Raw genomic sequence first — 15,631 nt, forward strand, 5'->3', positions numbered from 1 at the left:
AGTAACTTTTCAGAATGTAAATGAGTCCTGAGACATATAGTTTAAGAACTGCTATGATACATAGTATTCTCAGTATTAACTGTTTCCACATTTTATGGCCACTCTTTAGACTGATTACCTTTGCTTTAAGAAAATAAAAAGAACTCCTTCTGTGTTTGTTTTCAGCAATGTTTTTGGAACAGTGCCAGTGGGTGCTTCTGCACAGACACAGCCTGCTTCTTCAAGTGTGCCTGCTCCATTTGGAGGTATGTGTTTCTGGGATGGATAGATAGATAGATAGATAGATAGATTTTTATAAAACATATAAAGCTTATATATACAGAGTATTGCATTTTCTTAGGTGTACTGGAAGACTGTGAAAGCAACAATTTATCAAAAAGCTCTAGTTTTCTTTCTTTTTAAGATTTTATTTATTTATTTGACAGACAAAGATCACAAGTAGGCAGAGAAGCAGGCAGAGAGAGAGGAGGAAGCAGGCGCCCTGCGGAGCAGAGAGCATGACTCGGGGCTTGATCCCAGGACCTTGGGATCATGACCTGAGCTGAAGGCAGAGGCTTTAACCCACTGAGCCACCCAGGCGCCCCCAAAAGCTCTAGTTTTCTGTCCTCATTAATGTATGAACAAATATTTTTGATAATTGAATACAAATATATTAGATTTTATAGTGTATTTTTATAATTTCTTAAAGCTACGCCTTCTACAAATCCATTTGTTGCTGCTGCTGGTCCTTCTGTGGCATCTTCTACAAATCCATTTCAGACCAATGCCAGAGGAGCAACAGGTAAGAAATAAGTATAGATTATAGAACAGAAAACTTGGAAAAGTTGTTTATTTATTGCAAAGACGCCATGAGAAGAACATCAGAAAATAAAGTTCTTCTTTCTTCCTGAAGTGGATGGAAGAGTTTGTCCATAAAGAGTACACTAGCTAAAAATTTATAAAATCCTGGACTTTAATATTTGAGAGGGACCCTAGCAGTTCTCTAGCAGCCCCCATGGATCAGTCACAGCTTTCATTCTTCAGGTGAGGCAGCCCCAAGCATGGAGATGTGACTTCTTCCAGCCATGCCATTTTGTGACTGAGATGGGACTTTTGAATACAGCAATTCTGACTCATTTGGTGGTCTGGTTTTGGAATTACTGGTTATTACTCACTCATGCATAATAGGAAAAATTTGTGAGAGGTTTTTTTTGTTTCGTGTTTTGCTCTTCATGACTTGGTGAGGAACACATTAGCTTTATTACATGAGGCCTTAGCAATTAGGTCTTCTAGTGCTTTTCTCTTTGAGAACATTTCACATTTTTTAAGTTGTGCAAACCTGATTTGATTTGGGGTGTAATATTTGAATATTCTCTCTTGATAATTTTTTAATCTTCTTTATTTTTTCCCTTTTATCATTTTGGTTCATGTTGCACACCAGCCACATAGCTTTTATATTGCATTTCTTTGATTTTTGTCCTGTCACCCTGAACACCAGAACTATTTGCCAGTATCTTGGGGTGTCAGCAAGTGTACATGGTATAGCATGAAACCCATTAGTTTAAAGTTGGCCAGCTTTGTTCTTGTGCACATGTCCCAATAATTTTAGAACTAAATCTTTAAGCATATAGCATATATTGATGTGAAATCTTGAAAGAATAAGGTGTTTGTAACATAATTTGTGCCTTAAGAATTGGTAATTATTAGCAAATTTGGTCATTGGCAAGATCAGGAATTGTGGTAGTAGGAGTTTCTTCAGTCATGATTTGTTGGTATCTCACATAATAGATGTTTAATAAGTATTTTAATTTCAAATAATTCTTTAAATTGTTTTTGTTTTAATTCAGTTATACTTAGTGATTTAATTTCTGTTTCAGACAGAAATATTCATCAGTTAAAATATATGGAACATTTCTAATTATTAGCATATTATTTTGACTTGGTGGAATGAATATGTATGATGTCTCTGGGCACAAAGGGTTCTGTACATTGTCTTATTTAGTCCTCTTAACTCTCATCAAATACATGTTGACAGCTGAGGAAAGTGAGGCTTAGAAAAGTTAAGTGAATATGTTTTGGGTGCAGCCAGACTTGTGTTCAAATCCTGACTTCATATTTACATGTTTGATGATCTTAAGATATCTTTTTATATATTAATTTCATAATGAGTAGAGTAAAGATGTTAGGAAGATGTACTAACATTTGTTGAGTGTTTAAAATTGTTTGCAAGGTAGTGTCACTATTTTTATAGCTATTGTAATACCATTTGACAACTGAAGGTTGGAAACCCAGATTGTACCTTGACTAAGCTTATATTGATCTAACTTTTCTGAGTCTTAATGTTACCCTTTTCTATAGAATGTGAACAATATTCTCCTACTGGCAGAGTTTTTGTGAAAATTACAAATCACTGTGTTTGGTCTTTGCATTATCCTATATAGTTGGTAAATCTTTCGATTATTTTGCTTTCATGATTGTACCTCCAAATTGGTTTGTCATTAGAGTTAAGGGCTTTCTTAATTTCTTTTAACTTCTGTTTTATGTAGAGTATGAAAGTCCTTTAACGTTAAGGATCTGTGTAGGATGTACATGAATATAAAAGGTATGATGTATGTTCAGATGTTCTAAGGTGATCTTTAGTATTAGGCTAAGCACAGGTTATTGAAAGGAAGTTATGTAGGTATGATATATGTTCAGATGTTCTAAGGTGATCTTTAGTATTAGGCTAAGCACAGGTTATTGAAAGGAAATTATGTCCCCAAATTTTTATTTCAAGGTAAAAAATGTTTTTCATTATAAACCGCTTTGATTTATGACATTGATCACCTTTGTTAAGCTTTTATAAACTATTAAAAGTAATTAAATGTTAACTACTAATTTTTCTATTGAAGTTGTAATATAAAAAGTATTTTGATAAAATACACTATGCTTAGAAATTTCCCATGTCAAAATTAATATTAGTTCTTAGGACATATTTTTTGTTGCTTTCAAATATTTTGTTAAATATGAGGTAGCCTTTGAAAGAGGGTATTGCATAGTAGTTCTTTGAAAATTTTAAATATTTTACAAATATTTCTTTTTTTTAAATGTTTCTTTCTTGAAATACATATTTTAATAATCATTTTTCTTCTGCATTTATAAAGCTTTGGGGCTTTAATTTTCTTTTACTGTATTACATAGAAACCTTCATTAGGATATTAACCAAGATGGCCTAAGACCTTTTTCATTTTAGGATTCTATAATAGCATTTTTTATAGAGCTTTTGAGACCTTAAATCTAACAGCTAATATAATTCTCAATTATTATGAAATTCTCTTATAATTCTTAAATTTCTCCTTTCCTGAGGAATGAATAGTCTTTATTTTCCTAACTTCATTTTAATGAATGAATGAATGATTTAAAGGATTTTTTTTACCCTCTCCCCCCCAATGAGATAAACTTAACAGACATGTAGAGGTGAAAGAAGCATAGTAGCATCTAGGCCAGCATCCTTATTTTATTACCTAGGTGGAGATTGATTGATGGGTTTGCCTTAAACTTTCAGAATTGATTAATGACTAATCTAATAGTTGTAATAGTTTAGAACCCTTTTAAACCAGCACTGTTTCTGCTGGTTCCACTGATTCCACTCATTAAGAAAAATACCTAAGAGAAATGAAAATGTACATCTATGTAGAAACTGGTACATAGATGTTCATAGCAGCATTATTCATAATAGCCAAAAAGTGGAAACAGCCCGGAATGGCATCAGCTGATGAATGGATAAACCAAATATGTTAAAATCACAATGGAAATTTGGTTGGTAATAAGCAGTAATGAAGTCCTGACACATGCTACAACATGGATGAACCTTGAAAACATTGGCCTAAAGGAAGCTAGTCATAGAGTAACGTATAGCCTGTGATTCCATTTGTAAGTGGTATGTCCAGAATGGACATATCTGTAGACCTGTAATGGAGGGGAGGGGAGAGGGAGGGAGGGTGACAGCTGGTAGATAAAGAATTTCTTGGGGCAGGGGTGATGAAAATGTGCTACAGTTCCATTGTGAGGGTGGTTTTACAACCCTGGGAAGATATTAAAAAGCATTGAATTCTACACTTTAAGTGGACAAATAGTGTGATAATGTAGATTATATCTTAAAAAGCTCTTAAGTCTGAAAGTTTTATAGCAGCAGGACTAAAACTTATGAGGCATCATTGTTGCAGACTGAGGTTACGGCAGTTAATATTGGGTCACAGTCACTGTTGACTAAAGGTCAGCTTGTACCGAAGTGTATTTTGGAGAGCATGTCTCTTGAGATGTTATCAAATACTCCGTGGAAAAGGGTTCTATGCCCAAACATATATGGGAAACACTGGTGCAAACAGTTTAATCCATTACTACTATTAGTGCAGGACTTCTCAAGAGACTTACGGATTTTAAGAAAGGAAATAAACATAGAGTGACCTAACTTATTTATTATGATATCCTTCTTCCTCAGTTACCCTCTTGTTGAATTCAGAACACAGTACTGATGTATCTCTTAAGTATCCATCTTTTAAAGTTATTAGGAAGGAAAATATATCCTTTGAGTATTTACAGTACTTTTTAAAAATTTGTTGTTAAATTTATCTTCGTGGCAGCTTTTTCAGGTAGGTACTATTATCCTTCCCTCTGCCTCCTGTTTGCAAATGAGGAAACAGAAGCTTGTGGAAGTTAAATGACATTCTGTAGTTAGAAAATGACAGAATGAAGACCCTAACTACTCTGATCTCTCACTGGTTCTGTTTTCCCACATTTAATTGGCTAAGTACACTAATTTAAAATGCATGGACGTATATTTTAGAAACATTTCCACTCCAGATGTTAGTTAAAACCAACAGAAAATTTCTAGTACTTAAAAACCTAATTTGCTTTCTGTTTCTTTACATGTATTTATGTGTAACCTCTCTGACCTCATTTATGCCTGATAAGATTTACACAAGATGGATTTTTCTCTTCTCTTCTCTTTTCAGCCATTACATTATAAGCTGAAAGTTGTGCTCACCTTTCTGATGATTTACACTAAATAATTTCCCACTCATCATACTTAGTTGACTTGAGTTATCTTTATGAATTTCTAGGTAGTGTACAGAACTGTAAATAAAATAATCAAACATCCTTCAGGTGCTGTCCACAAGATTTGACTTTTTAGATGTGAAAGTTAGATTCTAGGTCATTTTAGATAATCCTGTGAATAGCATAGGGTGTAACTCATGAGGCCTACAAAGTCTTTCTATGGCCGTAGTTTATCTTGACATGAAAAAAAATGTTAGTGTTTAATTAAAAATGGGTTTCATAAATGTTTTTTTCATTTGGTATTTCTTTCCTCTGGTATTTATTATGCTAATTTTCCCTTTTTTTCAAACAGGTTAAATATTAGTGTCATGAATGTTGAAATTAAAGGACTTTATGGATATGTTTTTATTATATATTCTTATGCTACCCACTTTGTAACAGTATATTCTAATTTTAGTACTTTCTAATGAAACAAATTTACTTTTTTTTGACAATAGTTATCCTTAAGTTAATTGACATTGGTCTCTTTATGGCTTTCCATAAGGCCTTTCTGGAGCAATGCATTCTCAAGTGTTCCCTCACGCTCATTTTGGTAGGTGGCCACAACTGATACCTGGATTTGTGTGGCAATCTGTCTACCTGCTTGTGGAAGCTTCTGCTAGTGTTTTGGATCCTTGCATGTGGAATTAAGTTTTTTCCATGTTTTACAATGGAGTGGGCATGGATGTGTGGCATTGGGGTTACATTATATTTAAAGTTGCATAAAAATTGTGATTTGTGTTTTAATGCTGAAAAGCATTATCGCTTACCTCCATGGTCACATTAGAATGTTAATAGCTTTTTTGATTATTTTCCTTGAGTTTGAATTCATAGCACTTTTGACACATTTTTGATACACCAAAAACCATTTTACCACATTATTCCATGGGGTTTGGTTTTGCTTAACTTATACAAGTTTCGCTTTTTAGTGCTTTCTTAAAAAGTGATTTGTCAAAGTTTTGTCAGTGCATTGTTGTCTGTTATGAAACCCTTCTGTTTCCTTTGCAGTGTGCTTATTATTCTTTAATTCACTTGCTTTCTAGTGGCTTGTTTCTCCTGTTTTCTCATCAATTGTAATTTCAAAAAAATTTGACATTATGATTAGGTTCATTGAGACAAATTGCATAGTTATAAACAATAGGATATGAGGATTTCTTTGGGGAGTATCTATAACATGACTTTCAAGGTTTTTTAAAAATAAAATATAATCTGTGTAACATGTTTAGTATTAATTCCTGTACCTTAAATAGAGATCAAGTTGGTAAATTTAAAAAAAATGTTTAAAGCAAATACAGTGAATTATCATGTTTTTGATAGCGTCATGCCAACAATATTTCATTATTTTAAATTGCTAGTATTCTGTGTTAAAAGTACCACTATTGGCTCTTACTTTACCAAGAATTTTTCTGGAACATACATTCAGAAGGTGCTGTTTTTAATCTTCACTAGCAGTTAGTAATATACTGTTTTGCTACTACATGCATTCCTTTTCAAATTTTTTTTTGAGAGAGAGAGAGAGAGAGAGAGGCAGGCAGGGGAGTGGTAGAGAGACAATCTTGGGCCCTGCGTAGAGCCGAAAGCCTGATACAGAGCTCAGTCTCTTAACCCTGAGATCATGACCTGAGCCAAAATCAGGAGTCAGATGCCTAACCTACTGAGCCAACAATGTGCCCCTACTACATGCATTTCTATAATACAAATTAGGTTATAAGTAATTCATAAATGGGTGAGTGATGGCAGTGTACCACATGTGTAGTGATTGTTAATACACTGATTTCAGTGCAGTCTAGATTACTATGCTCATTCACCCTATATCAATCTTATAGAATCAGTAAGAATGCTATTTCACTCCCTTTTCAATCTTTATGCATTTTATGCAGTCTTTATGCACCTCTACAACTTAGCAGTCCTAACTTTAAACCCCTTATTCCAAAGCAGTGTACTTATCTTTCAAATAAGATATGGTGGTCCATATATTTCTTTTGGAATTGATGTATTAAGAACCTCACATGTTCTTTTAATTGTCTTAGTGGTTTTATTAGGGAAAGCCATTCCTCTTCAGCCCCTTTTGGGCTCTGTTTACAAAGCTGTATAGTTTTTAAGAGGCCTGCTTCTAACTCTGTTTCTCCTCTAAGTCTTGTTATTTTCAATAAACTATTTTTTAGAAGTTTAAAAGTTGTTTTTATCAGGAACATACTTAACTATGTTATAGCAGACAATTCAGTGGATAAAATTCAATTTTTGGCGATTTTACTGTATGCAGCAAAATAAAATTAAAAACAAATGTATATTAGTACACATGTGACATGCATGATGGGCTTTAAAAAAGTTGACTGCTGTTTAGACTTTTAGTTACTTTGAAAAATTTTCTTACGATTTCAAATGATAGCTTTATTAGTGTCATTCTGGTCATGGGTTTCAGGAGAACAACATTTATAGATTGTGTTAAACTGTATAGTACTAAAACTTATTACTAATATTGTCAGCGTTTTGGAATTTAAGGTGCCTTTAGTGTACAAGTTGATGTTTTTCAAGTGAAATCATTCTGTAGTGCGTGGTATGAGGAGCAAAACCTGCTCTTTTGTGAATTAGTTATCAGCCCTTGCTTTCTCCTGTCAGCTGCAACCTTTGGCACCGCTTCCATGAGCATGCCTGCGGGCTTCGGAACTCCTGCTCCCTATAGTCTTCCCACCAGCTTCAGCGGCAGCTTCCAGCAGCCTGCCTTCCCAGCCCAAGCAGCTTTTCCTCAACAGACAGCTTTTTCTCAACAGGCCAATGGTAAGATCTATCACTTGGCTAGCTGTAAGTCCACTTTAGATATCCTTTATGTATCATAATCTTTTATGTTTGGACAGAAAAACTTGTCCAAAGAATGCTGTGGCACTGTCTGCTAAACATTTACTACACAAATATAGATGCCTTCGTTGCTTTGGGCCTTAGAGAACTGAATGATTTGGTAAGTTTTTGTGACCAGGTTATAGATTTAGGAGAAATCAGAGACTCTGTAAAGAGTACCCCTTCTTAGAATCTCCAGTGTCTTTTATCTTTTTTCTTTTTTAAAAAAGATTTATTTTAGAGAAAAAGAGAGAGAGAGAGAGAGACAGAGCCTGTGTGTGAATTGGGGGAGGGACAGAGGGAGAGAATCATCAAGTGGACTCTCCTCTAAGAGTGGAGCTGAAGAAGGTGCTTGATTTCAGACCCGTGAGATCACAACCAGAGCCGAAACCAAGAGCCGGATACTTAACTGGCTGAGCAACCAAGGTGCTCCCTCCCCACTGCCCCAGTCTCTTTCTTATTAATTTCTCTTGTTTGTTCTAATATGTCTGTTGATTTTAAAAGAAAACTTTGTAGGGCACCTAGGTGGCTCTGTGGGTTAAAGCCTTTGCCTTCGGCTCAGGTCCACAGTCCTGGGATCAAGCCCAGCATTTGGCTCTCTGCTCAGCAGGGAGCCTGCTTCCTCCTCTCTCTCTGCCTGCCTCTTCGCCTGCTTGTAATCTCTTGTCTGTCAAAGAAATAAATAAAATCTTTTAAAAAAAAAGAAAGAAAACTTTGTATACCTTGAGTGTTTTTGTTTTGCATCAGAAAACTTGTGGATCTGCTCTTTTGTATAATCTATGTATGTGGGAGACATAGACTTAATTTTCCAAGTAGGCAACTGTATTGTGGTTAGAGTTTACTTGTTCTAGAAACCAGGGATTTTTTTTTTTTATCTATTAAGCTTATTTGCTGAAGTTTGAAAGTCCATAAATTTGAAGATTATTCTTAAATTATAATTGTGTATCTATATTTAGTGTCTCTGGTTAGATAAAAATTTGGAAATAAGGTCCATGGCAGAGCCATAATGATAAAATATTTCCTAACAAATATTGTGCTGTTCACATGAATCCATTGTGTTTTGCTCACATCTAGTCTCAGATAGTCGTAGGTCATCTATTAATTCCATTCTTCAGATGTCAGCAGCTTACATAGCTGAGACACATGAGAAGAAACCATTTCTGAGAAGCTGTATGAACTGTTACATGTGCCACAGGAAGTTTGTCTCTGGTATTTGAAAGCATGAGACTCAACAGTTGAACATTGATATTTTATTATTGTTGCTCTAGTAGGAATTTCTCTGAAACATCTTATGAGTCTTTATAAGCAAGCATCAGATTGTCTCTGAAAGGTATAGGTTTTAATTGGTGATTCTGTTTTAACAAGGTGCAGGTTTTGCAGCATTTGGACAAACAAAGCCAGTGGTAACCCCTTTTGGTCAAGTTGCAGCTGCTGGAGTATCTAGTAATCCTTTTATGGTAAGTGAGATGCAATTTTAAGCACTTTATAATTTGTGTGTTATCTTCAAATTAGGAGAAGCAAGATGTGACTATTCTACTGATGTGACAGTAAAAGATTTTGCAAATTGAGGTAGCTATCATGCATGATCCTTTTTTTGACTTAAAAAAGACACACACACACATTACTTAGTTGCAGATCAAAGCACTGACAGTAAATAAGCTATTTTATAGCATGAAACTGTTTTCTTGTCTAAGTAATGCTTTATGAAAAGCTGTAGATTTAGTGAACTGTGTGAAAAGGGCTTGGACTCAGATTTGGTTTGAATCATAAATGTGTTTTCTTAAGGGCCAAGTCCTTTCTTAGATTCTGTTATAAGATTTATGTGGAATAATGGGTATTAAAGCCCATAACAGAGCTTCTGACACCTAATAGTTTTATTATATCATGTTGCTAATAACAATAATGAATCAGTATGATTGCCAATAACTATAAAATAATTTCTAATCTGAATGTTGTTGTATTTAATTAATCAAAGTTAAATCTTCATAGTTTCACATGTATACCACCCTTACTTGTGTTTTTATTTTGTCTTGTGTTTTCCTTTAGACTGGTGCACCAACAGGACAATTTCCAACAGGAAGCTCATCAACCAATCCTTTCTTATAGCCTTATATAGACACTTTACTGGAACGAACTTTTACGTGGTCACATTACATCTCTCCGCCTCTTGCACTGTTGTCTTGTTTCACTGATCTTAGCTTTAAACACAGGAAAAGTCTTTAAAAAGCCTGCATTGTGTATTAAACACCAGGTAATATGTGCAAAACAGAGGGCTCCAGTAACAACTTTTAACCTGTGAATTGGCAGAAAAAGGTAGCGGTATCATGTATATTAAAAATTGGCTAATATTAAGTTATTGCAGATACCACATTCATTATGCTGCAGTACTGTACATATTTTTCTTAGAAATTAGCTATTTGTGCATATCAGTATTTGTAACTTTAACACATTGTTATGTGAGAAATGTTACTGGGGAAATAGATCAGCCACTTTTAAGGTGCTGTCATATATCTTGGAATGAATGACCTAAAATCATTTTAACCATTGCTACTGGAAAGTTACAAAGTCAAAATTGGAAGGTTTTATTCATTCTTGAATTTTTCCTTTCTAAAGAGCTCTTCTATTTATACATACCTAAATTCTTTAAAAATGTAGAGGGATACCTGTCTGCATAATAAAGCTGATCATGTTTTGCTACAGTTTGCAGGTGAAAAAAATAAATATTAGAAAATATGCTATTGTTTTTGTGTTCTTGCTGCAATGCCTTTACCAAAGTGGCCTTAAAATATGAGTAGTGAATTGAGAACATCTTGAATTCTTAAATTAGAATTTCAGAAGACTTCTAGTGATTAACTTTTATGTCTAAAAGAGAAAATTTTATAAAAAAAGGCCATGTAGAAAATTTATTAAAACTACTATGACTGCTATATTCAGGAATATGTCAGTGGTAAAGCATTTAAATGTAGCTTGTCAGATTCACCGTAATCCTTCTAATTTCTTTGCAACTTCTTAATTTTGTGAAAATTTGTATATATGAAGAATTTGCATGTATGTGTATTTACAAATTTTTTTAAGTATCTTGAATTCTCAGACTGCAGAAGTCCTATTTTAACTATTGATTTTTAAACAAAAATACTGTCTTTGAATGTATTGGAAGCAGACATGCATTAACTGTGACATGATTGCACCTCAGTTTTTTTTTTCCTTTGTTTGGACAAACTGATATTATTAAAATAGGACATTTATTTATGTTCCATTTCTGGGAGGAAAACAAACTGGAACCCAGTGTTACCTTAAAGTTATAGAATACTTTGTTTAAAAAGGCAACAATACTAATGTTTAGTTATATCTTTTTGTTAATAGATGAACTTGTTTAAATATTTATGTACAGTAATGCCTCATTCATTAAGATGTACTCTAGCAGTCTTCATCAATACACAACACAGCTGAGAAACTTGGAATAATTCTTTTTAAATGCTTTTGAGCAACACACATTAGTCACAAAGTGTCTATATGTTTGTTTTTATGTGAAATTTTGATTATTTCATTTCCCAGTCCTAGAGTATTATTAGCAGTTCAGAATGACAGTTTGGAAGGAGATAGACAAACCATGAAAATCTGTCGACCATTTAGTTTAAGGACAGCCAGGCCAGCCTCGAGGACATCACTGTATGACATCATATTCTGATAATAGTCTGGTACTTTGACTCTGTGTCATCAAGAAAAGGTAAAGTTACGTATACAAATATGTAATACGTGTTTGGAAAGTTTTATCTTACCATGTTTAAACATTTTTTTTAAAGCTTTGGTATTAAAAGAAATGAACATCAGTTTCTTCAAACATTTTATTTGTGTTGAATACCTTTTCCAGTGGTGACTACATGAGTTGTTACACAATCTTGAAGTCTGTGTAGTGTTTCAGACTTGGTAAAGCATTGCTGTCCATTGCATCTCTAGCTCAGTGTGTAGTTTGTCTGAACTATTTTGATGAGCAAGAAGACGGAAATTTCTGCCCCTTTTTGAATGTTATGCCTCTTCTCTTAATATTGAAAATGCTGCAGAGGTCTTAGCTGTGTGTGGGTATAACTTGAAATACCTACAGTTTGGGGGTCTCTCTCCAGCCATTTTTTCTTGGAGGGACTACTTAAGAAATGTCTTTGAATTTCTATGTTTTAGATTGTATTGGGTCCCAGTCAATTCATATGTACAAAGTTATGCTATATGATTGTAGGCCATTACCTAAATAACCTTCCAGGCTTTCCATCTAAGAAATAAGTTAATTAAACAGTTGTTATTAAAATGATTTTAAAGACTATTTTTTCTGGTACCATCTTGAAGTTTTTAAGTAAATGAGAACTTTTACTGACTTTAAATGAGTGCTTATAAAATAGAAATCCTTAGTTTAAAAAGTGATCCAGCTTTAATGTGGATTTAAATCAATTCTTTAGACTTTCATATTCAGATTTGGTTTTGGTTTTACATAAACCCATCAGAGTTGTGTTGAGTATTGAAGAAAGAGGAGGACGAGGCTGAAAACCTTCACATTTTCCTGGCTTAATGGTAGAATCAGATCTTCTCTCCTGTCTTTGCTCTGGAAGGAAAATTTTCTTTTAGGGTGGCAAACATTGTTGATATATTGAAAGGCATATTTTTTGTGACAATAGAGATTAGGCAATCACTTTCTTCCTTAAAGTAATTCCTTTTGTAAATTTGAAGACGCCTGTCCGTGTTTTACCTATGCATTGCCCTAGCCCCCAGCACACACTGTGTTTGGAACAGTTCCTGAAAGTTGGAAAAATGAAGAGAAGACTAACTGGTTGCTTTTGTGTGGCAGCACTCAGTCTCTTAGATTACTGAAGATGCCCAGAGAGCTTTTGTTTATGTAGTTTGTATCTATCAGAAATTACTGTATTAGAAATTAATAACTGAGATACTTAGCCGTGTTCATTCATTTAAACATAATAATAAAACCCACTGCATGTTAACATAAATGCCATTTTTAAACATTTTTAAAAAATTTTATTTATTTACTTGACGGACAGAGATCACAAGTAGGCAGAGAGGCAGGCAGAGAGAGAGGAACCAGAGAGCCTGACGCAGGACTCCATCCCAGGACCCTGGGACCATGACCTGAGCTAAAGGCAGAGGCTTTTAACCCACTGAGCCACCCAAGTGGCCCCATAGATGCCATTTTTTTAAATAAAAACTATAGTTGTCTTCCAAAAGCAGTTAATTAATGAGAAGAACATTATTTTATGTTTTGCACATCTTTGTAGCACCTGGTTTGAGAAGCAGCGAGTTTCTCATGCTCCCTTGGTGTCACAATGATTTTTTCCGTCACGTGGCATGTGGGCCCTACTGTGTACTTGTGAACTCAAGAGACAGATCTGTAACATCTTAGTAGTAGTATGAAAATAGTTGTGACACTTGGCTTTTGAGGACTTTCAGAGGTTCCTCAGACCACACTTTTAAAACCACTGTGCTACACTTTAAATTTCAATTTTCCAGAATAACAGTATGTGGTTGTAGGGTAAACATACTGCTCCTTGAACTTGCCAGTGGTTTTCTTTGCTTGGTGGGAAAAGTGGAAAGTTGAGTTGAAACTGCAAATATTTTTAATATTGTTTTCTAGACTTTCTCCTACTTTTATTTAAAATTGTTTTAATGATGATGATATTGGTGAATATGTCCTTCAAGGATATTACAGTTTCTGACTCATGATTATTGATGTTTATTTTGGAATCATTACTATTCTGACCACTTTGAAATTGTGTCATTGTTTAATAGCTATCAAATAGCTATTTTAAAAATGAAAAAATGCTTTGTATTTTTTGAAAAGTTCAAAGTGAATGAATAATTTATCTCTCATGTTTACAGCTAATAATTTTAGCTATAATTAAAGAATTTTTTAGATAAAAAGTGGATTCCTGTAACAGAAATCATTACCCTCCAGGAAGTCTGCTATTACAATTAAAGGAGTGTGTTTGCTGCTTTTTTAGAAAGAGGTTTGCTGTGGTTTTTCTACCAGTGGCTTTTTATACCTTGTTCATCTATGAAGAGAGCAGTTGCTGTTGCTTCTCATTTAAACAAAATGTTTCAAAATTCTTTTGAAGTGTTTGAAAGATAGTTCACAATAATTAGTCACCACAGACTCTGGCTTTGTTGCTGCCGTTGTTGGCATATTGTAAAATAGGCTTTTCTCAGCTAATACTCCGTTTCCATCCCCAGGCCATCCTGCGCTTTGCTTCTTGGGCCTTCTTCGCCCATGTGTTTATTCTCCTTCACTGAGTTTGTGTTCAGAGTGACTCACCTCATCTTTGGTCTCCACCGACAGTGTCAGACTTCCCTCAGAAAATCTCTAGGAGACCATTGTGAAAATACGTTTTTTTTTTTAAAAAAGTAATGACTTCAAAGTAATGTGGTGGTATTATGGGGTGTGGTTTATTAAGCCCTTTAAATGTATGAGAAACTTGCTAAGTGCTTTTCATGTATTATACAATCCTTAAAGTGGATGCATACTTTAAGGATGAGAGAAGGCAAGACACAGAGAGGTTAAGCTAGTGACAGAGCTTTTGCTCTAGGGAGCAGGTATTTCATTGTTGGATTAAAGGGCTGTCACATTTATGTGTAAGTAGCCCTTTAAAAAGTCTTTGAAAATTCTAATTTCTGTATCCTTTGTACCTAATAAAACTCAGTTATTTGAGTTCCATTCATAATTGGTGAAATCAGTACAGTTTATTCACTAGGTTTTTATTTAAACTTTTCAAGTTAATTAATGGGGTAATTAGTAGAGCTTATTTTACTAAAGAAATATCTGAAGTATTACAAGGATTCCTATTTTTGAGAAACATTCCAACTTTTATGGATATGTTTGTGTTCTAGGTGATTTTAAATTTTACTTTCTAAAGGATGCTGTTATTAAAATTTGTGTTGTTATCCTGTTATATGAAATTCATCCTCATTAGCTAAATTTTTCCTTGTATATTTTAGAATATTGTAATGTCATTAATGAAAAGCTTGCATTGTATATTTGAACAAGTGAGTATAATGACCAAGATGTAGTTCTTAGTGTTATGCTGATGAGACTTTTTCTCTCATGAAAAAGTACCCTGTTTTGTACTGTTTACTGATATTTTTGGTGTATATACTCTCACAATGGCTGATGTCACCTATCAATCTGATGTCATTAAACTTGGAATTAGAAAGAGATGTGCACCAGGCTCCCAAACCTGTGCAGGCCAACTGCAGCGCAACATTCCCAGTTCCACGGCTCGTTCATTAAATTTATTGGTGATGGTATCCGATATTTGAAGAGCCTTTTGTTTTATATTGTTAATTCAGCAAGCATTTGGACACTAATTCCCTTTTATAAGTGGACGGAATATGGAGATACTTAATCTGGAAAGATTCAAGTATTGTGAACCCAGGTGTTAAAAGTCCAGTTAAAAAGTCCAGTTATGGTAAGGCTTGTACAGTCATGACATGTACTCTGAATTCTGTCTGTGGTTTTTTTGTTTGACCAGCACAGTGTTTCACAAACTTGAATTTTGCATAGTTTTAAAAGCAAGCATGCTTAAGATGGCCACTGGCCTCCTACTCCTAATTTTCTTAGCCTCGAAACATTGAAATGTATTTTAAGACCTTCAAGTTGGCAAATCCCATGTCTAGGTAAGGGAGTTCCTATGCAGCCTTCTTGTTCTGATTTTGGAGTCCTGAAGGATTTGAATTTATGATATTATTT

The 15,631-nt window shown here is 34.3% G+C and overlaps 1 protein-coding gene across 10 annotated transcripts in view; it reads left to right on the top strand.

Moving 5' to 3' along the window:
• The window catches only part of AGFG1 (ArfGAP with FG repeats 1), a 74,859-nt gene extending 63,139 nt beyond the window's left edge, over positions 1-11,720 (top strand). For 3 of the 10 annotated variants that reach the window (XM_045078808.1, XM_045078815.1, XM_045078812.1), the window contains 6 exons: positions 166-245; positions 689-781; positions 5,561-5,608; positions 7,675-7,833; positions 9,256-9,347; positions 9,937-11,720. In XM_045078808.1, the coding sequence (XP_044934743.1) occupies positions 166-245; positions 689-781; positions 5,561-5,608; positions 7,675-7,833; positions 9,256-9,347; positions 9,937-9,996 (532 nt within the window). In that variant the 3' untranslated portion in view covers positions 9,997-11,720. The remainder of the gene's footprint in view (positions 1-165; positions 246-688; positions 782-5,560; positions 5,609-7,674; positions 7,834-9,255; positions 9,348-9,936) is intronic. The other 7 variants (XM_045078810.1, XM_045078817.1, XM_045078813.1 and 4 more) reach the window with 4 other exon arrangements.
• The last annotated feature ends 3,911 nt before the right edge of the window (positions 11,721-15,631 follow it).

The sequence above is a fragment of the Mustela putorius genome, unplaced genomic scaffold (genome assembly GCF_011764305.1).
Source record: "Mustela putorius furo isolate JIRA1106 unplaced genomic scaffold, ASM1176430v1.1 tig00000275_pilon_pilon_pilon, whole genome shotgun sequence".
NCBI lineage: Eukaryota > Metazoa > Chordata > Mammalia > Carnivora > Mustelidae > Mustela > Mustela putorius.